Genomic DNA, 24,414 nt, shown 5'->3' with positions numbered 1-24,414 from the left:
CGAGGCTGACGTATTTGAGCACCTTGAAATACCACCGAAATGAGCCAGGATCAAACCTGCAAAGCTGGGGTCAGAAGGCCAGCGCCTCAACCGTCTAAGCCACTCGGCCCTGTATTTACACAAGCAACATAGGATGTAAGTTTCAAAACACAATACATTTTTTGTGCAAAATATGACATTAAACAGCTATAAAGACAGTAATATAATCAAAACATTAAAAATGGTAAAATATGCATTTAAATGCCCTATACTGTACAATAAAACTAAATATTCTCAGAAACGTTCAATTTGTTCTTAATTCAAATAAATAGCAAGAAAAGAAGACGGTAAAATAATGACATTTCCTGAACACCCGAACCCTAATAATGATAAATACAGTCGATGCAACCGTCCATGGAAGTCAACATAGCAGGGAATCAGAAGATAATTTTTATTACAATTTGTTTTACGTTACACCGACACAGATAGGTTTTATGGTGACGATGGGGTGGGAAAGGCTTAGGAGTGGGAAGGAAGTGGCCGTGGCCTTAATTAAGGTACAGCTTCAACATTTGCCTGGTGTGAAAATGGAAAGCCACTGAAAACCATCTTCACGGCTGCCGACAGTGGGATTCGAACCCACTATCTCCCGGATGCAAGCTCACAGATGCGCGACCCTAATCGCACGGTCAACTCGCCTGGTAAAAGATGATTCTCCTGTGCGTGGAACCTACGACAGTGGTTCAGTATCCACGATACGGCAACTCTTATAAGAACGAAGCAAAATAGGAATAATAACTCCAAGATGGTCACCAACCTTCCGTGAGGAGATGACACGAAGTAGAGAAGGTTATCTCCCAGTAGAAAATATAGAATAGACTACAGGCATAGATATAATGTGTATCGAGTGAGCGTGTATACTGTAGTATCTAGAAGGTTCATTCCTTTATATCAATGAATTACACTGTATGTGTTGAAGGGGCATAATCATATTACAGCCGGGCTGAGTGGTTCAGACGGTTGAGGTACTGGCCTTCTGACCTCAACATGGCAGGTTCGATCCTGGCTCAGCCCGATGGTAATTGAAGATGCTCACATACGTCAGCCTCGTCTCGGTATATTTACTGGCACGTAAGAGAACTCCTGCGGGAATAAATTCCGGCATCTTGGTGTCTCCGAAAACCGTAAAAGAAGTTAGTGGGACGTAAAGCCAATAACAGTAATTGTTATTAATAACATAACGCCGTTTATTCTTGGACATTACCTTGGTTCACGTTGAAATAAAATAGCAATTGGTTTCCAAATCGGGTGCTCATTGATGTATGGGATGTCTGGAATCGTCTCCCCCCTCCCCCCCCCCCCACCCTATTACCCGAACGATGTTCAGTTCTTTTGTTTTAACTTTTCCTTACCCTATCTGCAACGGGCCTTATTTAAAATTGGCTTAAACATCGAACATTATAAAGGTAGGCAGTTGGATGTGTGTAATGTATGCAAAGATATCAGCCTGAAAGCTGGTTGGAATTTCAAAATGCACCACAGAAGAGAAAATGCAAAAGCCGACAGCAGTACCATATTGAGGTATACTAGGCAAAATGAGGACGAACGTAGTTTGCTGTTGCTTTCCTCACTGGTCCTGAAAGTGATATTGCAGCATGACTGTTCCTGTGACAAACGCCTTTTACAGTATCCAGACACACTATTCGTACGTCATTACCACTGAGCACCACCCATACCTGAGCAGTTTTCATACTGTCACAGTCATTAATGAAACAGACTTCAGTAGAAGCCAAATCAATCAATCAATCAATCAATCAATCAATCAATCAATCAATCAATCAATCAATCAATCAATCAATCAATCAATCAATCAATCAATCAATCAATCGATCAATCAATCAATCAATCAATCAATCAATCAATCAATCAATCAATCAATCAATCAATCAATCAATCAATCAATCAATCAATCAATCAATCAATCAATCAATCAATCAATCAATCAATCAATCAATCAATCAATCAATCAATCAATCACTACTGATCTACATTTAGGGCAGTCGCCCAGGTGGCAAATTCCCTATCTGTTGTTTTCCTAGTTTTTTCTTAAATGATTGCAAAGAAATTGGAAATTTATCGAACATCTCCCTAACTCCCCTTCCTATATACGTATATTTGCCCCAATTCGTCCTCTTGAATTCCAACATATTGTGATCTTTCCTACCTTTAAAGATACCACTCAAACTTATTCGTCTATTGATGTCCTCCCACGCCATTTCTCCACTGACACCTCGGAACATACCACATACCAAACTTTGTAACATTTTTGTAACGCTACTCTTTTGTGGGAAGTGAGAGACTTAGAAATACTGCGTCTGCGTCCGTCAAGAGATAGTACCAGCAAATATAATAATAATAATAATAATAATAATAATAATAATAATAATAATAATAATAATAATAATAATAATAATAATAATAATAATAATAATAATAATAATAATAACAATGAAAAGTGCATTTTTCTGTGCAAAATATAACCAAAATATGACCTTAAACTGCTATAAATACCGAAATATGACCAAAGAATTAAAACATGGTTAGAAATCAAGTGGTTAGGAGTGGTGAAAGGCTCCCCTTTCCAAATACATGTCAAGGAAACTGTGAATGAATATATACCTTTCTTAGAGGTAAACCTTGCGCAAAATAAGAGTACAGGACAATCATTATTACCATCGTCATCTGGGATTCAAGAGCCCTTATATGGAATTTTACGAAGGATCACTGCGGCTAGGAAGAAGGACATGATGGACCTCTTGCCCTATACAGTATACCTCCAATTCATGATCACTTCTCCAAGAATCTCCTAGTTGAGATTACTACAAGGTCAACTGATGTTATAAACAACGCAGATCACAATGATGAATTCGTGTACACTGATAGAGTTGAAATGTTCTGATATTGTTATGTGGAAGAGTAAAAATATATCTACCTGTGTATTAAATTATGTTACAAGCACAAATAATGATCTGACTGTGTATAAAGTAAATTGAACATTTCAATGTATGTATGTTGGGTATTCAGCCCGAAGGCTGGTTTGATCCTCTGCAGCTCCGCCAACAGCTATCATAAATAGCCTAGGAGTCACTGAAGAGGTGTACTAGGGAAATGAGGAGTGAGGTAGTTTCTCGTTGCTTTCCTCACCGAGCCAGCCGCTGCTATTACATATCAGTCTGCCAAGCCCACTGAAATGCATGCACCAACCGACCCTATGAGCGATATTTTCACAGCATTCATAGCAGGGACTGGCTGCATAAGGAATGGTATTACTAGCATCACTCATACCTCAGTCACTGTCATATTGTCAAAGCCAAGGATGAGACTGAGACAGGTCAATGAAAGTAACAAATTTGATATAACGCATACCAGAAGACATAGTGTACTGTAAACACTACATCTCGCCAGCAAAGGCATGAACACTTCAATACACTGCTTAAACTGTAATTTTTATTTCATGCAATAAATTAAAATTCAAAACCACCAAGTCCATTTCCTTTTTTACAAAATGATTTGTTCACCAAGTTTAATAACTTGTCATTTCATATGTATGCTAAAACTGAAGTTAGGGAACCCTACTTATTAAGCATTTTCTAAAATTAATTTAAATTTCCACGAATTAATTACATCGTCTGACAAAAAAATTTGAGGCCCACAGAAGAAATGGTCGGATGTCTATGTAACTTCGTACTGTATATGCACACACCATCGGCGGGTACGTGAATGATTAGAGTTGCAATTCTCTGTGACAGGTAGAACGGCCACCAGAGTGCAACAGTGTTGTTCGTGTTTAATGTTGTTACCAGTCCTGGCAGGATATATAAGGTCACCGGACAAAAAAATTAGTCACCCTAGTGCGCACGCACAAATGGATCGTTAAACCTGTACATATGACGCAACGAGCGAGTCCCGTGCTGAACTGCACGCGCACTGCTTCTACGTGAGCACAATGCAGTAGCGATCAGTGAGACATTGGTGTTTCAAGCGCACAGTGTACGTCAACATTGGTAGATGTAGGGATGTGACAGGGAGGCAAAAAGGGGCAATAATATTTGGCCGTGCCCATGGCCATTCGGTGTGTGAAGCTGCTGGATTTGTTGGTGTTTCGCAGCGGACTATTCAAAGTGTCTACAACCAGTGGTGTTCTACACGTGGCCACGAAACACAACGTCAGAATTGCGGTCGGAAAATGATTCTGACTGAGAGGGACCGGAGACGCGTTTCACGGCTTGTGAATCAAAATCGCTTCCAAACCCGACAGGAATTGCTGCAGTCAGTGAATGAAGGTTCATCCTAACCTGTTAGCGTGAGGATAGGAACTGCATGCAAGGGACATTTGGAGTCGGTCACCTGGCAAGAGGCCATTGCTCATACAGGCGCATAAAGCTGAGCGTCTTCAATGGACTAGAAATCATCGAACGTGGACAGTAGCTGACTGGAGGAACGTAATGTTGTCTGACGAATCACGTTTTTGCCTGTATTCCAATGACGCACGTCGTCGAGTACATGGAAGTCCAAATGAAGCACTTCATCCTGTGTGGAAGGTCAGGTTCAAGCCGGAGGTGGGTTTTTGATGTTTTGAGGGTGTTTTTCGTATCATGGATTGGGCCCGCTCACTGAGGAGACCACTAACATGAACCGGCATGTTTATTTAAACATCTGAATGTTGAGTATGTTATTAATACCCCGACTTTTCAAGATGACAACAGCAAAGTTCATGGAGCTGGACGCATATGCGACTGGTTTTATGAACACCCCCCCCCCACCTTATTACACCTCGACTGGCCTGCAAAATCACCTGCCTTGAACCCCATTGAAAATCTGTGATACATGTTGGAACAGCAAGTACTGAAAATCGCCGACATCAGCATCCGCGCAATTTGGTGGAATTGCGCAATCAAATCCTCATAGAGTGGCTTTACCTGGATGCGACGTATCTGCGCAATCTTGTGGACTCACTTTCTAACTGAATCCAGGGGGTTATCAAGTCCAGAGGCGGAGTTACGCGGTATTAAATGATGCTTGTAATGATTTCTCCAGGGGTGACTAATTTTGTCCGGATGTGAGCAGCGTCAGATGTTCAGTGATTGCTGTGAAGGACATGGAGATGCCGCATACTCATATGAGGCAGCGTTATAAGCACCTGACAGAGTTTGAAAGTTGCCTCATTTTGGATCTCCATTTTGGCCGGCTGGTCGAATCGTGCAATATCCAGATGTGTGGACATTCGGATGTGACGGTGGCCCGATGTTGGACTGCATGGGAACATGAGGGCAGGCATACTCGTCATCAAGGTTCCGGTCGACCACGTCTGACCACCACAACGGAGGATCGCTGTGTTGTGTACCAAGCCCATCGCAACCCCTTCACGTCTGCGCCTGCCATCCGAGAACAAGTAATGGACCCTCTGCAAAATTCTGTGTCAACCCGTACTATTGGTTGGAGACTAGCTGCAGCTGGACTAGGGAATTGCCGTTCCATGCGTAGGCTGCCATTAACACAACACAAACGGCTCCGTTTGTAGTGGTGCCGTGACCGGGAAGCATGGACTGCTGACGAACAGCGTCGCATTGTGTTCAGCGATGAATCGTATTTCTGGAGTACCCCGAATGACTATCGTCTGCGAGTATGGCGATGACCTGGGGAGATGTCTCATTCTTCCAATGTTTTGGAGAGGCGCAGTGGTGTTAATCCTGGCATCATGGTGTGGGGAGTCATTGGGTATGACTTCAGGTCACGGCTGAACTTTGACAACACAGCGGTACGTCACGGACATCTTGCGTCTTCATCTGTTACCTCTCATGCCACAGTATCGTGCTGCGATTTTTAAACAGGAAAATGCTCGTCCACACACGGCACGTGTCTCTATGAATTGTCTGCGTAATGTTGAATTATTTTTATGAGGATACTTATATCTCAAAACTGAAGGTGTTACAGACGTGAAAACTAGTATTTCGAAGCTCCTTCCAAAATAAAGAAACATGTAGTTTTATGTTTTCGAGAAGTCCATTTAGGTGGGGTGGGCCTGGGGGAAGGTCTGATAAAGGGGTTGAATTTTTTGGTGGGGAATCTCCTTAAATAAAGAACTTCTTTTTTCGACTTGAGAGAAGACTGTTTCTCACGTGTACAATTCTATGTCGCTTGGTCATCTTAGCTCCAAAAGGCAATACCACAAACGTGGTTTGCAAAGGTTTCTTGGATAAATGAAACTCAGTTTTTCGGTGAGGGTTTTTTGCTAGTGGCGTTACGTCGCACCGACACAGATAGGTCTTATGGTGACGATGGGATAGGAAAGGTCTAGGAGTTGGAAGGAAGCGTCCGTGGCTTTAATTAAAGTACAACCACAGCATTTTCTTGGTGTGAAAATGGGAAACCACGGAAAACTATCTTCAGGGCTGCCGTCAGCGAGATTCGAACCCACTATTTCCCGGATGCAAGCTCACAGCCGCGCACCTCGAACCGCAACCGGTGCGTGAGGTTTTGTACTTTAGGGGTTTTCAGATAATGTCTTAGTACAGTACCGAGGAACGATTACATTTATCAAATTACGAAATCCACGTGAGCGAAGCCGCGGGCAACTGCTATTTGTGTACATGGCTACATACTAGCTTTCTGTCTTCCAGATTGTGGTATGCATTTTTGGCGGAGTCGGTTAGTATTCAGAGGCATCTAAAAGCATGCAACCCTTATCAATAAATTCCCTTTCTAGACTGGACTTCCGGCAGTCTGATGTTTCTTTATGCTGATTAGGCCAATGATACTGATCACTGTTTAAAAATATATACAATGTTCTCAAAAAACAAAGTAACTGGACGGTCATTAGCTCATAAAAGTTAATTAATTACTTGAATGTGATCATGTTAGTATTTTGTCCAGCTCTTTGGTTGAATAGTCAGCAAACTGGCCTTAGGTTGAAATGAACCAGGGTTCGATTCCCAGCCGGACTGGAAATGTTAACTGTGAATGATTAATTCATCCGGCTCGGGGACTAGGATTTATGTTAATCCTATTAAACATCCGTCTACACACAGATCTGACACTACCAATCACTGCAGAAACACGCAATATTGAAGATATCCCTCCACATAAGGTTGGCGTCAGGAAGGGCATCAGGCCGTAAAACAGGGGCGAGTCCATACAAAGTGTCGACCCGAAGAAAATGGGAAAAGGTCAGTAAAAGGTTCTTGTTGGTATTCTATTACAGGTCCTCCTGTACCACAAAAGTAAGACTATAAAAATGGGTACCCAATAATGATTGCAGCAAAAAACGCATCATCGTTATCATTTTGATCATCTTCATCATAACCATTAACAGCAAACGTAATAATAATAATAATTTCATGTCTGTCTTTTAAGTCATCTACCCAGAGGCTGGTTGAATTCTCAGACAGCACCACAAAAGGTTATGCGGTTATTTTGAGAACCGCTAAAACCGATGCTGGTGCCACAATGATTCGTACAAGACATAATTAAGAGTGTGGTAGTTTGCCATTGCTTTTCTCACTGGGCCAAAATGTGCTATTGAAGCATGACCAGCTCTATGAGTAATACTTTTCGTTACATCCAGACACAGTATGTCATTACCCGGCACATCCCATACCTCAGTAACTTCCATACTGTCGCAGCCATAAATCAGACTGAGACGCATGTGGAAGCTACATTCTTCTCTGACCTCTGCCAAGAGACAGATACAAAAATATCGCATGTATTAATAAGTACCAACAGACGGAAATAATTTCCTCTTAATCATATCAAAATAAGCTACTATTAATATCAGTCAGGTGCAATATATCAGCCGATAGAGTAATGGGATGGAAAGGTATCCAATGATTCAAAAGACAGGTGATTTAAAGTATACCTCCAACCAATATAATTACTTTTTTTTTGCAAGTTCTTTACGTCGCACCGACACAGACAAGTCTTATGACGACGATGGGACAGGAAGGAGCTAGGGATGGGAAGTAAGCGGCCGTGGCCTTAATAAGGTACAACCCCAGCATTTGCCTGGTGTGAAAATGGGAAACCACGGAAAACTATCTTCAGTGCTGTCGGCAGTGGGGTTCGAACCCACTATCTCCCGAATACTGGATACTGGCCGCAATTAAGCGACTGCAGCTATCGAGCTCGGTTTATTATTATTATTATTATTATTATTATTATTATTATTATTATTATTATTATTATTATTATTATTATTTGAAACTGAATGATTCAGCAACTACAGTACAATTGTTCAAGTTAGGAATAAGTGAAATTCGGGTGAAGGAAGACAAGGAAGAAGAGGCGTGTGAAAAGGAGGACAAAGTGCGAGTAAGCAAAGTACAGTATTTCCTATTAGGCTAGTAAATTAGCGAGTGAAGTGGTTAGATTGTATTATTGCGACAATGAACTAGGACTTTCCTCAGCGTAATATTACGTGCCAGTCCTGTCCTAGCCCCATTCGGTACTTCCTAGAAGGAATTAGAGAGTCATCTGGGAGCTCCCAGTCTGGGGGCATAGCGACAAGCCTCTCCCCTCTATTGTTCTCTTCGTTTGGTTTCCCCGTGCACCTTCTGGAGCATCTCTAGCCGAACCCCGAATATTCTAGTACTCCATACTCAGGATATGAAAGGAAAAGGAAGCCGCGAACAGTCAGTCAGTTCGGTAGTCGGACTGGGGCGTGCTGGCGTGTTGGCTGTCGTCAGTGTCCCACCTTCAGAATATATCAGCAGAATACGGTGTGTGTACTGCCTTGGAGTACTGACTGGAGTACTGTATGTGTACCGACATCGAGTGATGGAGCTTGATGGCAGTAGAGCTGGTTGTTGTCTGTGTCCCGCCAGAGGCAGAGCATCGTCGTGTACTGAGGGAGTTAGTGTTGGCTACTGAATGCATGATTCGAAGCACTGTATCGATTCATTCAAGTGTCCGAGTGAATCGATTCACAGGAACGGCGAGCTCACGGCACACGATTCAGCTTACTCCCAGCGGACAGTGCTGAGTGGCGCACTCACTGGACGTTGACGGGGAGCCGAGCTTCCGCTGCAGCGAGACAGTGAATCATGGCACATCGAAAGAATCGTGAACGAGCCGGCTCAGTGAGACACATGATACACACGGCTCCTTATCGGCTCACTGGACACGCGGAGAGCCGAGCTTCCGCTGCAGCGAGACAGTGAATCATGGCACATCGAAAGAATCGTGAACGAGCCGGCTCAGTGAGACACAATATACGCACGGCTCCTTATCGGCTCACTGCAGCGAGACATACAGTGAGCCATGCTACACTGAAAGAATCGTATGCTATAATGGACTCTCGAGCTCAGCTCATTTGAAAATAATACCCATTTGCATTCACTGTCCTCTTCTTACACGGAGGTTTAAATAATAGATGGATTTATTTGCAGTTCTGAAGTAGCTAGTAGGTAGGTAGGCTATTAGGTTATACCTATTTATTAGTTTAATGAATCTTAGTATTATAACTTATTTGACATTTGACAATTAAACTCGACTCTAGCCTGCCCTATGACTATGAGTCATGCTCATGACCACTCAAAAGTACCTGTTTTATATTGGGAAGAACGGCTCAGTATTTTCTCAGTTCATATGTCACATCGTTGCACAAGACTTCAATCATATGTGGACAGACGCAATAACAGTATGTTGAATCAGAAAACCAGCGGGCTACTGTAGATCTCGTGTAGCCTATACAAAATATGACGATTTAAAAAAATCCTCAGCTGATAGAAAAATACATATTTTCAAAAATGACTGAGCGAGTTGTCGTGCGGTTAATATCGCGTGGCTATGCGCTTGCATTCGGGGGATGGTGGGTTCGAATCCCACCGTCGGCAGATGGTTTTCCGTAGTTTCCCCATTTTCACACCAGGAAATGCTGGGACTGTACCTTAATTCAGGCCATGGCTGTTACCTTGCTAATCCTAACCTTTCCCACCCTGCGTCGCCGGAAACCTTCGATGTACAGTATTAGAGTAACTAGCATTTTTTTTTCTAAGAAAGGAGTTCATAGTACGAAGACCAGATGGCAGCTGCGAGCACTGAATGCTGTTGCTGCTGTCTTACTAGCACATACTACACAAATGCAGTAGGAGCGGTGACCAATGTGCCGTGAATCGGATCACTGTATCGATTCAGTAACGTGAACGGAATCAAATGAATCGATTCAGTAAAATGAATCGAATGTCCCATCACTAGAGGGAGTACTGTCTGTGTACTGCCTTGGAGTACTGGGTGCGTACTACCGTTGGCTGTAAACCATCATGGAGTCAGCGTGTGAAACAGCTGTCGTGAATAGATTGGGAAGAGTGTTAAAACTGTCGTTGTTGTGAGGAATATTGCAGTGCTGGCTAGCACTGTTGAGTTGTTGCTGTTGTGTGACCGTTTTTTAGTAGTGAGTATTGAGTAGTTCACTGTGTAGTACGGTCACGTGAACTGCTGTGTTGATTGTGTGAATTACTGGACTTTCCCTGGAGTCGAACCAAGGAACAGTCATCGTGTGTTGTGGGGTTCAGCAGCCCTGTGTTCTAACCTATCTGCGTGCAGCTTTTATGTGCGAGGGGACTGAGCGTAAGCGAAACGTAGCTTGTCAATAAGAATTATCACCCGTTTAGGTAAAGACTGCGCAGCTGGAGTCCCGCTGTGAGGGGCTTGTAAATAGACAGCAATTAGTGGAGTCTGGTCATTCATGGTTGAAGATAATTGGGTGTATGTGCTTACTGGGCCATCCTAGAATTAAATTAGCTTGATAAAGCAGACAGTGTTTTATTCGCAACAGTATTCATGCAGCGAATTGTAGATGAAAGTGAGATAAAGAAATGTTGCTATTTATGTAAAGTTGCACCAAATGTTCGGCGATGCTTTGATAAGTTGTCTGAATATGCAGAGGAGAGTGTTGGGACAGGCATAACCATCCAGTTTCCGAGCCGGAAGAATTAATCAGAAGCTACTAAAATTCTCTACCTGGCCGGGAATCGAACCTGGGGCCCTGTGAACCGAAGGGCAGTACGTTGTCCATTAGGCCAAGGAGTCGGGCTGATGCTCCACTGTTTACAGTTGCAAAATTCAGAGCAAGTTCGGACAAGTTTGAACGCATTGGATTTACAGAGACTTCAGAAGTTTCCAGTTTTCATCAAATTGCTGACGCCAGAAAACCTTTTACGAGTGGTTGTTTTCCGATTTTACAAATAAAGCGCACTACTCGGAACTGCTACAGCTGTTCCTACATATAACTTTGTCGACGTGAGAGGAGAGAATAGATACAGAAGCTACTGAGATTTACCAGCTTAAACCAGGGTGAGCAAGTTTTCTATGAAGAACCTCTCCGTAAAGAAATTAAAGTAGGTTGGAATGAGAAGAATGAGATGAAGGCAATGGTGAACTCTTTCTTTAATTATAATTTTATATATAAAATTCATTGTTGATTCCTAGCCTTATTCTTTTTCTTAACATCATACTTTTACAGTAGGTGATGTAAGCTTATTTCGTAATAGTTATTGATGTAGCCTATGCTCACCATCTCTATTTCTTTCATTTTCTTTCTTTCTTTCTTTCTTTCTTTCTTTCTTTCTTTCTTTCTTTAACTAATATTCGGTAACCGTTTTTGATGTATGGCCTGTTTCTTTCTTTAGTCTGTAACAGTTATTGATGACTGCAACGAAAAGATTAGCTCACTGCGTTGTGGTACGGCCAGTTGTAGCCCTTTAATCGGGAGACAGGTGGACACGAATCCCCCGTCAGCCATCCTCTCAATGGTTTTTCCGTGGTTTTCTATTTCCACTCCAAACAAATGCAGGGATGGTAATTTTCTTAAAGCTACGATCGCTTCCTTCCCATTAGAAGCCCGTACAATTACACCTATACGCACAGACAACACCCTCACACAGCGGTACATGTAGCTCACCCCTATGGAGTGTACCGAGAAAAGTAGTTACAGAACCAGCGAGCCGAACATGTCCTCGGGCACTCCCGACACTAAAAGGTATACAAAATGTCAACATAAATTGATGACCGCTCTCAATTTTCCTGTAACTAATATTTTAACAATTACTTATGTTTGCCCCCCCCCATTTTTTCGTTTCTCCTTCAAATAATATTATGTAACGTTTACTGATTTATCTATATATATAAAATTGGATATTGGTATGTTTGAAGCTCATAGACTCAAAAACTACTGGACCGATTTCGCTGAAATTTTCACAGTTTGTTCTTATTACATCTGAGAGGGATTATGAAGTAGTTTGAACGAAATCTGATTGGTAGTTCGGCATTAACGGGTAAAAAAATAAAATAGGGGAAGATAAGCAAACCGCAAGAAAAGTCCGATCAGCGGGTTGCCTACCCAACACTATGTGAAGATTATGATGTGTTCCTTAAAACTTATTTCCGCTTTTATCTGGAAAAATTACTGTAGGAGCAAGAAACCACTAGAACCCCTAAAGGAAGGGGGTGAAACTAAAAATCCGAAAATGACGATATTAGTGACGAATTCATAGTCTTCGGGGTAATTGAGATGAACTGTGACACTCTGAATGCCGTTTAAGTCAAAATTCGTTCCCAGTCGGTGTGGTAAACATGTTATGACACTGTTTGGGAAAGAAAACTGTAGGGTAAGACACACATACGAGCGGGATCGTACAACTGAAGATGTCACAGACGTTAAAATTGGTATTTGGAACCTTCTTTAAAAATAAACACATTTTTTTTATTTTTGGAAAATCCATGAACTATATTATCGGTATTAAAGGTTCATAAAATTATTGAAAAGAGCAGGAAACACAATATGACTACGACAGGCATATCAAGATGAGTTATCTGACCTATTTATAAGGAAAACTGTGGAGCAGCGCACGGGTCCACTAGTACTGTATAAAGTAACGTACTCTACTCTAGGGGTACTTCTCTAAAATTTTAATAGAGTTCAGTAGGCTATAGACTAATGTTGTACTTGAGAAATTCAAGTGAATGTAGTTAAACCGAAAGTATTGTAAATAATAATAATAATAATAATAATAATAATAATAATAATAATAATAATAATAATAATAATAATAATAATAATAATAATAATAAATGTCCGCCTCTGTGGTGTAGTGTTCAGTGTGATTAGCTGACACCCTTGAAGGCCCGGGTTCAATTCCCGGCTCTTCTACGAAATTTTAAAAGTGGTACGATGGCTGAAACGGGATCCACTCAGCCTCGGGAGGTTAAATCAGTAGAGGTGGGTTCGATTCCCACCTCAGCCTTCCTCGAAGTGGTTTTCCGTGGTTTTCCACTTCTCCTTCAGGCAAATACCGGGATGGTACCTATAACTTCCTTCCCTCTTCTTTTCTACCCCTTCCAATCTTCCCATCCCCCCACAAGGCCCCTGTTCAGCATAGCAGGTGAGGCCGCCTGGGCGAGGTACTGATCATTCTCCCCAGTCGTATCCCCCGACCTAATGACTCACGCTACAGGACACTGCCCTTGAGGCGATACAGGTGGGATCTCTCGCTGAGTCCGAGGGAAAAAACCAACCCTGGAGGGTAAACAGATTACTACTACTACTACTACTACTACTACTACTACTACTACTACTACTACTACTAATAATAATAATAATAATTGTATGCTTACTTTTCAGCCTGGTGAGCTCTTGTAAGGCAGACCCTCCGACGTGTGGGTGGGCAACGTCTGTGATGTTAGTGTGGTGGAGAGTAGTATTGTATGTTTCCTGTGTGTTGCGGAATAGCTGCAGACAGCGCAAATTAGCTATCCTGTCCTCGAACAAGGAAATTAACCATTCATGATTAAAATCTCACGGCATGGCTGGGTATTGAATCTGGAACCAGGAAGACCGCAGGTCGAGACGCCGACCATTCAGCGATAGAGCTGAAATGATGATGATGATGATGATGATGATGATGATGATGATGATGAGATGATGTAACCTTATCCTGGTTACCTGTGGAGTCACTACAGCCATTCTAGCCCATTTTGAGTTTTAAAGGTTGATTTAAGTCTGAAAACCTTTCCCGACTTTACTTGATTGTCCAGGTGGAAATTCGGAATTAGGATTGGAATTGGGATCACGGTCATAGGCGTGAATAGTTAACAGCTAAGGCACCTTGTCCCATGAAAATCCCTGAAATAAATAACAAAACAAAGAAAAATGCGTACCATTCTGTGGTGTAGTGGTTAGTGTGATTAGCTGCCACTCCCGGAGGCCCGGGTTCTATTTCCGGCTCTGCCACGAAATTTGAAAAGTGGCACGAAGGCGTGGTTTTTCGTGGTTTCCCACTTCTCCTCCAGACAAATGCCAGGATGGTACCTAACTTAAGGCCACGGCCGCTCCCTTCCCTCTTCCTTGCCTATCCCTTCTAGTCTTTCCATCCCCCCGCAAGGCCCCTGTTCAGCATAGCAGGTGAGGTCGCCTGGGCGAAGTACTGGTCATCCTCCCCAGTTGTATCCCCCAATCCAGGACACTGCCCTTGAGGCGGTAGAGGTGGGATCCCTCGCTGAATCCAAGGGAAAAACTGACCCTGGAGGATAAACAGATAAAGAAGAAGAAGATGCATAGATTTAAAATTATATTTAAAAAGTAACAGCCCCTTCAACTTCTATCGATCATAAAAATTAAACATCGCTCCACATCTATATAAACAAGATCTTAACATAATGGAGTTTCATTTCTTCATATGACAGAAATAGTCTAACATATTTTTAACATGTATATTGAAATGGGGGTTTAAAAAGATTTTATTGTTAAAATATTGTTGTTTCTATCCACTTACTGACATAGTTTTGTCTTTGCTTTAAATTCATGTACATTCACAGTATGGGATAATCTGTTATTTATTTATTTATTTATTTATTTATTTATTTATTTATTATTTTATTTATTTATTTATTTATTTATTTATTTCATTATAATTCTATATTTATTATTTTCTTTGTATTTACAGTATGTTGTCATTGTTATCTTTTTATTCGTTTTTATTCTATATTTTTCCTACAAATGTTTTATAAGTAATGGTGTGTTAAAATAAAAAAAAAAAAAAAATCGTCATTAGTGGAGAGGAAAAATTCCTTCACACCAACTGTTTAAGTGAATGAATGTTGATAATATAAATAAATACATACATAAAACAAATCTCCTCATTAGTAGAGAGGAAGAATTCGGTTCACACCATACGTTAAAAAAAGTTGTTGTGAATGAATGTATGATTCAGTAGATGTTTCGTGAACGACCTTGCTGGTCGAGCGCTAGTGCTAGGCATTCTGTATGAATAGCCAGCCGGCTGTGCGAGGCTTTGAGGAAATAGTGTATTATCCGGCGCAGTGGTTGGCAAGCGTGGCCACCTGTTGAGCTGTTATGGCGGCTAGCAGAAGAGCGTGTTGAGCTCGCGAGACCGGACGTGTGTGAGAGTGTTTGTATTGTTTTCTTGTGATTGTGTGTACAGTGGTAAACACAAGGATGAATGGTGTAATTAGAACTCCAAGACAGGTCTTCCAAGATACGGTGAGTACTCCCGCATTTCTTATCTCTCAGGGTGAGGGCACATACCTTGGTGACAGGAGTCTGCCGCTAGGGGCTGTCGACCACGTGCTGGTAAAGCCGCGCCTATCGGCAACATAGGACATCACCGCATCCACAGTCAGCTGGGCGTTCGTGACAGTCTCTGACAGACGAAAGAGCATTACTGTAACGTGTGTTGGACGTTCATGAATGCGAATAATATTAGATGGCTCCAAGTATTGCTTTGTTTGTTTTTCTCTGCTTTTATTTTGAATCCTGATGTGCATAAATACATAGATATGTTCCTGGAATACATTTTTGAAGATATATATTTTCTATTGATCTCCAATATTATTTTTAGATTTTGGTTATGCCATTTGGTTTCGTCGTATTATTTATTTAACGTTCGTCAGGGAACATAAGTAACACAGTGGTTTACCAACTGACGTTCCAGTCAGACTAAAATCCTCCAATCCCGGAGGATCTCAAGTTGGAGCTTACCCCCGAAAAATCGTCAGGGAGGGCATCCAGTCTATCCCTGGTCAAAACCCAAAATTTAAGCGACCCGAGAAATATCTAGGATAAACTGAAGAAAGTTCATCCGACTCCTTGGCGGAATGGCCTTCAGTTCTGAGGGTCCCGGGTTCGATTTTGGTCATGTTTGGTTAAGTCCTCTAGCTCGAGGACTGGGTATTTGTGTTTGTTTCAATACACACGTTTACATCTACACACAGCACACCACAGCGCCAACCACCATAAGAACATGTAGTAGTAGAATATCATGCCTTCCTCCACATATGATCATAAAACTGGGTCAAGTCTACATGACGACTCGCGATCTCTGCACAGTATGGGAAAAGCAGCAGCAACAGCTGAAGAAGAGGAGGAGGAAGAAGAAGATTTGTTTAACGCCTGTCTCAAATGGTATTGGTTTTGCTAGACGCCAGGATGTCTGAAGTTTGTACCACAGGAGTTATTTATGTGCCGGAAACAAATGACACGGAGTTGTCGCACTGAAACACCTTTAATAGCTTCGACTTCAGCCGGAGCCAGAATTGAGCCCTGTATATTGGGCATAAAAAATATTAGAAAACCTACAACCGACTGCGCTACCGAGATCGGCTGATATTTATTCTGCATGAACACCATAGTTTCAACTGGAACCAGTAACATTCACCTCACTTCTGTGTCCTGCTGCGATATTACTCAACTTGGCACACCACACGGTAAGGCCTGTGAGGTAATCATTGAAATACAAACTTATTTTTTGACTGTCAGTTCCAATCCGTCTCTTGTACAATCGTCTTAGTTCTCCGTGCCATACTCGCTGCAGCAGTCAGACGTCCTTGAATATTGGGATAGTCTTGGAGATCACGCCACTTGAAGGCAATACCACCCGAATTTGTTTTTACCGTATGTTAAATGCTGTCTATTTTTATCTAAACGGGGCTTTCTTAACTAATTCACAGCTGTGGAAAATTGTCAGTATCAAAGTTTTCTTCTTTCGAAATGGTTAAAAAAAAGTATCATTGCGGACTTTGAATGATTTTGTGTTCCAGGGAAGTTGAGATTGAAGCGATCCCGTCCCCCTAATCTAGGGGTAGCGATCCTGCCTCTTATCCAGAGGCCCCAGGTTTGATTCCCGGCGAAGTCATGCATTTTTATTTGGATTTGGGGACTGGTTCGAGGTTAATTCGGCCTACGACGACTCCGGTCTAGAAAGCTAAGCATAGTAACCGTGAGGATCCGTCGCGCTGACCACGCGTCACCTGCTAGTCTGCAGGCCTTGGGGCTGAGCAGTGGTCGCTTAAAAGACTAAAACCTATCAGTGTCATGGCGGGAGGGTGAGAGAGAAAGGTGGGGGGGGGGGGGATTGAAACGATGGGCCGTGACTTGTTGACTTGACGTGAGCAAACGTTATAAGTAGAGCCCGGAAGTTAAACAAAATGCCTTTTTTTTTGTCTGGGTGGATATATATATATATATTTGCTAGTTGTTTTACATCACACCGACACAGATAGGTCTTACGGCGACGATGGGACAGGAAAGGGCTAGGAGTGGGAAGGAAGCGGCCGTGGCCTTAATTAAGGTACAGCCCCAGCATTTTCCTGGTGTGAAAATGGGAAACCACGGAAAACCACTTTCAGGGCTGCCGACAGTGGGGTTCGAACCAACTATCTCCCGAATACTGGATACTGGCCGCACTTAAGCGACTGCAGCTATCGAGCTCAGTAGGTGGATATATTGATGTGTCATATAGAGATAAACATGTTTCCGTACATTTGGGATTGTAGGACCAGTTATTCTTTTGCCTTTTTGGCCTAGTTTATCTTCCGTTGCCTGTTTGAAAATTTAATGTCTTCTTTGTCTTTTTTGAGTTATTATGTATATTTTGTGCTATTATTTACGAATTAGTGGAAGGAAAATATACTTCTAGCGTACTCTAATAATAATATCATAATAATAATAATGATAACAATATAATTTTAATTTAACTGATAAAAGAAGAATGCCGGGTCTCGTACCTGCTTTAAAAGTTTAACAAATATATTATGATACAGCTGTATTAAGTGACTTACATTAAAACATGTTTATTATGTTAGTGCTTATTTGCCTGCCTAATGGCTGCACTTCCGGCCCTAGTCATTAAACTAAATTTACCATACCCTCCAGTGTTTGATATTTACATTTAATATCTAGTCTGCAATCGAGTAAGCCTCCGCGGCTCAGGCAGCAGCGCGCCGGCCTCTCACCGCTGAGTTGCGTGTTTCAAATCCCGATCACTCCATGTGAGATTTGTGCTGGGCAAAGCGGAGGCGGGACAGGTTTTTCTCCGGGTACTCCGGTTTTTCCTGTCATCTTTCATCTGACAGTCATTAATCATTGCCCCAGAGGAGTCCGACAGGCTTCGGCAGCCAACACAACTCCTATCCTCGCCGTTAGATGGGGTTTCATTCATTTCATTCCTGACCCGGTCGAATGACTGCAAACAGGCTGTGGATTTCTACCTAGTGTGCAATCGTCCGGTTCCTTGGTTGAATGGTCAACGTTGTGAATTTCGGTTCAGAAGGGCCCGGGTTTGATTCCCAACAGATCTAGGGATTTGAGCCACATCTAGTTAGTTCCTCTAACTCGGGGGCTGGGTGTATGTGATCTTCTAAGATACACATCATCGTTAACATACTACACATCACACTAGTAACCACTATAGAGCCAGGCAAATGCTGGGGCTGTACTTAAATTAAGGCCACGGCCGCTTCCTTCCCATTCCTAGGCCTTTCCCGTCCCATGGTCGCCATGAGACTATCTGTGTTGGTGCGACGTAAAGAAAATAGCAAAAGAAAAATACACAATAGATAAACGCAATAGTGAATACATCCCTCCAAATAGGGTTATCCTCAGGAAGGGTATCCGGCCGCAGAACTGGGCTCAGTCCACATGAGTGCCAACCCAAAATAATTGGGCAAAAGGCCAACAAGAAGACGAAGAAGAAGAAATCTGTAATCGCGTATAGAATAAAAGGTGGAAGGTTTAATAATACAATGTGCTAAAAGCTCCTTCAGTTGCAGTCGATTTTAATAGACATACTGTAGGAGGGCCGGAATGTTTCCTTGAAATTGTGTTCTTCATTGTATTAGTAAATCTACTGACATTGGGTTCTTGCATTTAAGTACCCTGAAATGTCTGTTGACTGTACCGGGATTTCATCGCGTAATCTTTAGCATGGAAGACGAGCACCTTACCGACTATGCTGTGCAGCCCGTGAAAATGGTGGGACAATTAATAACACAAAAGTTTACAAGAATAATTGAATCTGGCCAAACAAATATCACAGTACAGTATCTCATCACAGGATTGTCAGATATTCGAGGGGGAAGAAAACCTATTATTTTTTGTATGTAATAAGTAAGAGATAAAGGGCTAGGATTGGGAAGGTAGCGGCCGTAGCCTTAATTAAAGTACAACCACAGCATTTGCTTGATGTTAAAATGGGAAACCACGGAAAACCATCTTCAGAGCAGCCGACGGTTGGATTTGAACCCACTATCTCCCGAATTCAGACTCACAGCTATGCTACTCTAACCGCACGTCCAACTCGCTCACTAACATTAATATTATTATTATTATAGGAATATCTTGGACCGCAGAGGAGCAAGAAGGTGCCGGGGGAATGGGTGGACAGCGAAAAGATCAAAGCATAATTTGAAACACTGAAATTTTAAATTTTATTTATTTCCTTTCGTTTGACTTTAAACTTTGGTAAATGATCTGAATGAACAGCAACAAGTAACAGTTAAATGGAAGAACGATGAGCTCGTCAGCTCATATAACAGGAATGAACAGCAAAAATAACAGTTAAATGGAAGAAAGATGAGCTCGCCAGCTCATATAACAGGAATGAACAGCAAAAATAACAGTTAAGTGGAAGAAAGGTGAGCTCCTCAGCTCATATAACAGGAATAAACAGCAACAAATAACAGTTAAATGGAAGAAAGATGAGCTCCTCAGCTCATATAACAGGAATAAACAGCAACAAATAACAGTTAAATGGAAGAAAGATGAGCTCGTCAGCTCAAATAACAGGAATGAACAGCGACAAATAACAGTTAAATGGATGAAAGATGAGCTCGTCAGCTCAAATAACAGGAATGAACAGCAACAAATAACAGTTAAGTGGAAGAAAGGTGAGCTCCTCAGCTCATATAACAGGAATGAACAGCAACAAATAACAGTTAAGTGGAAGAAAGATGAGCTCGTCAGCTCAAATAACAGGAATGAACAGCAACAAATAACAGTTAAATGGATGAAAGATGAGCTCGTCAGCTCAAATAACAGGAATTGACAGCAACAAATAACAGTTAAGTGGAAGAAAGATGAGCTCCTCAGCTCATATAACAGGAATGACTTACGTCAAACTTCAGGTACACAGTAATTTACAAAAAATGATCTTGTAGCTCCAAAGTTAAACTATTTCAAAGAACGTTTCTTGCTCCATTCACTTACACTCTAGTACACTGAGGTCCACAATTTATAACAGTCCAGACTCTCAAAGGCACACGTTTCTCACCTAATTTTAGGCTAGATAACTTCAAAAACAGTATTTACTGTTATTTCTGCTCGAAGGTCTGATCCACACTTGTCTATGAATTACAATAATTTAAACAGGGGCAATGAGTGCCCATTCTAAATGGCCTGAATGTACAAAAGAAAAGGTGTAATAGAATCGGCCATGAGCAAAATGCTAGGAGGCGAAGCACTTGCACTCTTTTTTACATACTGTACACTCTGAAAAACACCTAAAATCCTGTATGGGCTTATGGCCCGAAGTCACAGAGACTAAGCCTATACTACAGAGGTTGACTAGATGACAAAAATATTAAGTACCAAAAGGTTTTGAAGAATTTAGAGTTTTAGAAAAACATAGTCACTCCCATACCAAGTTGAATGGGGATTAATAGAGGGTGAACACTCTTTGTTCCCTAAGTTACTTCTTTCCCTGCAGGAATTTGAATAGAGTCCTTACACTTGCCTGAAATTTACATTTAAACGGTGATATTAAACTTTAGAAATTTACATTAAGACTGAAGTTTGAAACCTTCCCCTTAAGTTAACTTTCTGGAGGTATCACATATTTAAAAGATGTCTGCCATTACCTTGAGCTGGTTGGCCTTCCGACGACGGGCAAGACTGCCCCTGCCTCCACTAACACCGTATGCACTCTAGACTGGAGCGATGAAGAAGACATGTCCGAAAAGCTCCCAGCTTTTACAGCAGAGGGGAAAGTTCCAGAACTCTCTTGGCAGAATGCCTGTACACACCCCCAATTCTAATTGGTTACAAAAATAGCTACAAAAATTTCTGATTGGTTGACGGAAACCATGCAGTGCTGACAACTTCAGCACAAAAAACAATTTACAAACGCATAAGGTTTACCAAAGTAAACAGTATTAAATTCGCTTAAAAATTAATTGTCCGTCCTCTCGCCAGAGAGGGCACATAAGTCGACAGTAGAGACATCTGAAGATTAAAGGACCACCTTCTTCTAATACATAGTTTCATATTGATAACACAGATGGCCTTCTCAAAGGCGCTCAGTTCAAATGCACGGAGAAGGTGTACCTCCGGTACAATTCTTACTGCTATTCTTCTTCTTATTCTTCTTATTATTATTAGGGTCTAAATGGAGTCGAAATTTGAAGTCATTATCTGTCTGATTATTTTGCGGTAATAAAATGATTAAAGTGAATTCCTTGGAGTGGCTAGATTCTTTTTACGATGGTCAGGACAATGCTAGTCATAAAGATGGTCGCCTGTGAGTACCGCTAATACACTGAGACTAGATATGCCCTCTTCTGAGTTTTTTTCTAGTGGCGTAACGTCGCAATACCACATGGGAAGTTTTCGGCGAAGCAAGGATGGGATAAAAATAGGAATGGGGAGAACGTGATCATGGACGTTTCAGTTTTCAAATGTGGCAAATGTGTCCATTTTAGAATAGGAAGTATTTCTTAAAACCTTGCACTATAGGCCTAAATGTATCAAAGGAGAATAATTAATTAAAAGAACGTGATTCTCCAAGCGGCTATGAAACGTGATACGATGTTGAATGCCGGGCTGAGTGGCTCAGATGGTTAAGGAGTTGGCTTTCTGAGCCCAGGTTGGTAGTTTCGGTCCTGGCTCAGTCCGGTGATAATTGAAGGCGTTCAAATACATCAGACTCATGTAGGTAGAACTCCAGCGGGACGAAATTCCGGCACCTCGGCGTCTCCGGAAACCGTAAAATGTAGTTTTTAAAAAATCTCTTTTGTCCCTATTTTGCACCATATGTTATGTGTATGTGGAAATTGTGGGAGTGTAAAGTGTTGAATGTGAGGAAAGGAACATTAAGGACAACACAAACACCCAGTCCCCAGGCCAGGGATATTAATCATTTACAATTTAAAACCCCTGACCCGGCCGGGAATCGAACCTGGGACCGCCGGGTGACAGGCGGACGCGTTGCCCCCTGCAGCACGGGTCCGAACGTAAATGTAGTTAATGGGACGTAAAACCATTATTATTATTATTATTATTATTATTATTATTATTATTATTATTATTATTATTATTATTATTATTATTATTACTTTAACGAACTTAACATCGAGACTGACCCTCTATAATGTCGTAGTTATGTTATTGGAGTGTGAGTGGTTTTTCCGCGATAAGTAGCTTAGACGCAGAGCGCCTGCCTTCTTTGCTCAAATTGGCGGGTTCGATTCCGGCTCAGTCCAGTGGTATTTGGAGGTGTTCAGAGACACCAGCCTCGTGTTAGTTGATTTATCGGCACGTAAAAGAACTCTGTGGGACAACATTCCGACCCTTCGCCGTCTCCAAAGACCGTACAATTAGTTAATGGGACGTAACACAAAAGAAAGCAAGCTTGTAGTTTTATGTGACTGTCGATTTCGTATAGTCACAGGACCTCCAGTTTTACATGGCATCCGAACCACACAGAAGTGAATTTTCATTTCATGAATCTCACGTCCATTGGCCGGAATTAGTTTGGCGGCCACCTTGCTGACAGAATCCCACACGACTAGCACGTCTCTGGACTTAAAACGAATAACATTATTATACCATTCAGTTCTAACATAGTCTGAATGAGTCAGAATGGTCATTTGAACGTTCAACCCTAGAAACTCTGGGCCGAGCGAGTTGGCCGGGCGGTTAGGGGCGCGCAGTTGTGAGCTTGTATTCGGAAGATAGGTTGGAACCCCACTGTTGCCAGCCCTGAAGATGGTTTTCTGTGGTTTCCCATTTTCATCCCAAGGTGTGCCTTAATTAAGGCCACGGCTGCTTCCTTCCCACTTCTAGCCCTTTCCTATCCCATTGTCGCCATAAGAATTATCTGTGATGGTGCGACGCAGAGTGACTTCTAAAAAAAAAAAAGTATCTGGATTTCAGTAAACACATGATACGAGGGACGAGCCTGTTCATTTGTTCTGAATGTCTAGCACAGAAGGCTTGAAATGTAGGCGTTATTACTTAACGGTAAATGGCAGAGGCTAGTAAGTGGCCGAATGCAATATTTCCATTCAACCCTCCCTGTGTAGTACGAGACCGGTGGAACCATGAGTGACACTCGTTGAAGGTCACCACAACATGCCGCCTTTTACGCCATACAAAGTTTGAAAATGTTCGTTCCGGGAACCCTGTTTCCAAGATGAATAAGGCACAGGACCAGGGCTTTTCTTCTGGAAAAAGAGGTGCCGGAACTCACAGGAGGGAAATTAAGGAAGAAGACATGGGATTTACCGAACATTTAAGAAAGCATGCAATTTTCGTCGAAACCTATTTACACCGAATTCTAAACAATTTCCAAATTTTTGACATGTCATCATCCTCCTCAGTTCGTTTTCTGGTCTTGCTTTTTGTATCCATGGCTGAATGACGACCTTGTAACAACCAAGTTTTGATATACTTCGTTGCATCAAGTACCGTCAAAGGAGGTCCAACAATTCTTATAAATAGTAATGAGGTAATGGTTTTCACTGACAGAGACGTTCTGGAGTCACAATCAAGTTCATCTGAGAAAATCCCCTTTCACACTCGCTTGAAGATTGTGTTGAGAGTCCTCCGAACCCGAGAAAGTTCCCTGGGCATTTCTTCCTTGAATTTCAGATATCTCTGAAGGCTCGAATAGCTTCTCCTTAATTCAGTTGGAAATTCTTGCCAGTGTGCCTATTTCTGCTTCTCCATACAGAATATTTTCTCTTGAGTTTTCTGGCCAATTCTTAGAATCCAGAACTCTTGCACATCTTGACAGTTCAGTGCCTTCTTCGGAAAGTAATATTTTCTGTAGGGAAGTTTTAAGTTGTTCATAGAAAGCATTCGGAGTGATT

General features: G+C 41.8%; 1 protein-coding gene across 1 annotated transcript in view; it reads left to right on the top strand.

Annotated features, from left to right (window-relative positions):
* The first annotated feature begins 15,414 nt into the window (after window positions 1-15,414).
* Lmpt (Limpet) overlaps window positions 15,415-24,414 on the top strand; it is a 1,284,547-nt gene continuing 1,275,547 nt past the window's right edge. The window contains exon 1 of the mRNA XM_067135221.2: window positions 15,415-15,532. Within this exon, the coding sequence (XP_066991322.1) occupies window positions 15,488-15,532 (45 nt within the window). The 5' untranslated portion in view covers window positions 15,415-15,487. The remainder of the gene's footprint in view (window positions 15,533-24,414) is intronic.

The sequence above is a fragment of the Anabrus simplex genome, chromosome 1 (assembly GCF_040414725.1).
Source record: "Anabrus simplex isolate iqAnaSimp1 chromosome 1, ASM4041472v1, whole genome shotgun sequence".
In the NCBI taxonomy this organism is placed as follows: Eukaryota; Metazoa; Arthropoda; class Insecta; order Orthoptera; family Tettigoniidae; genus Anabrus; species Anabrus simplex.
Note: the sequence above shows the minus strand (reverse complement) of the source record. Positions and strands in the feature narration are given on the sequence as shown.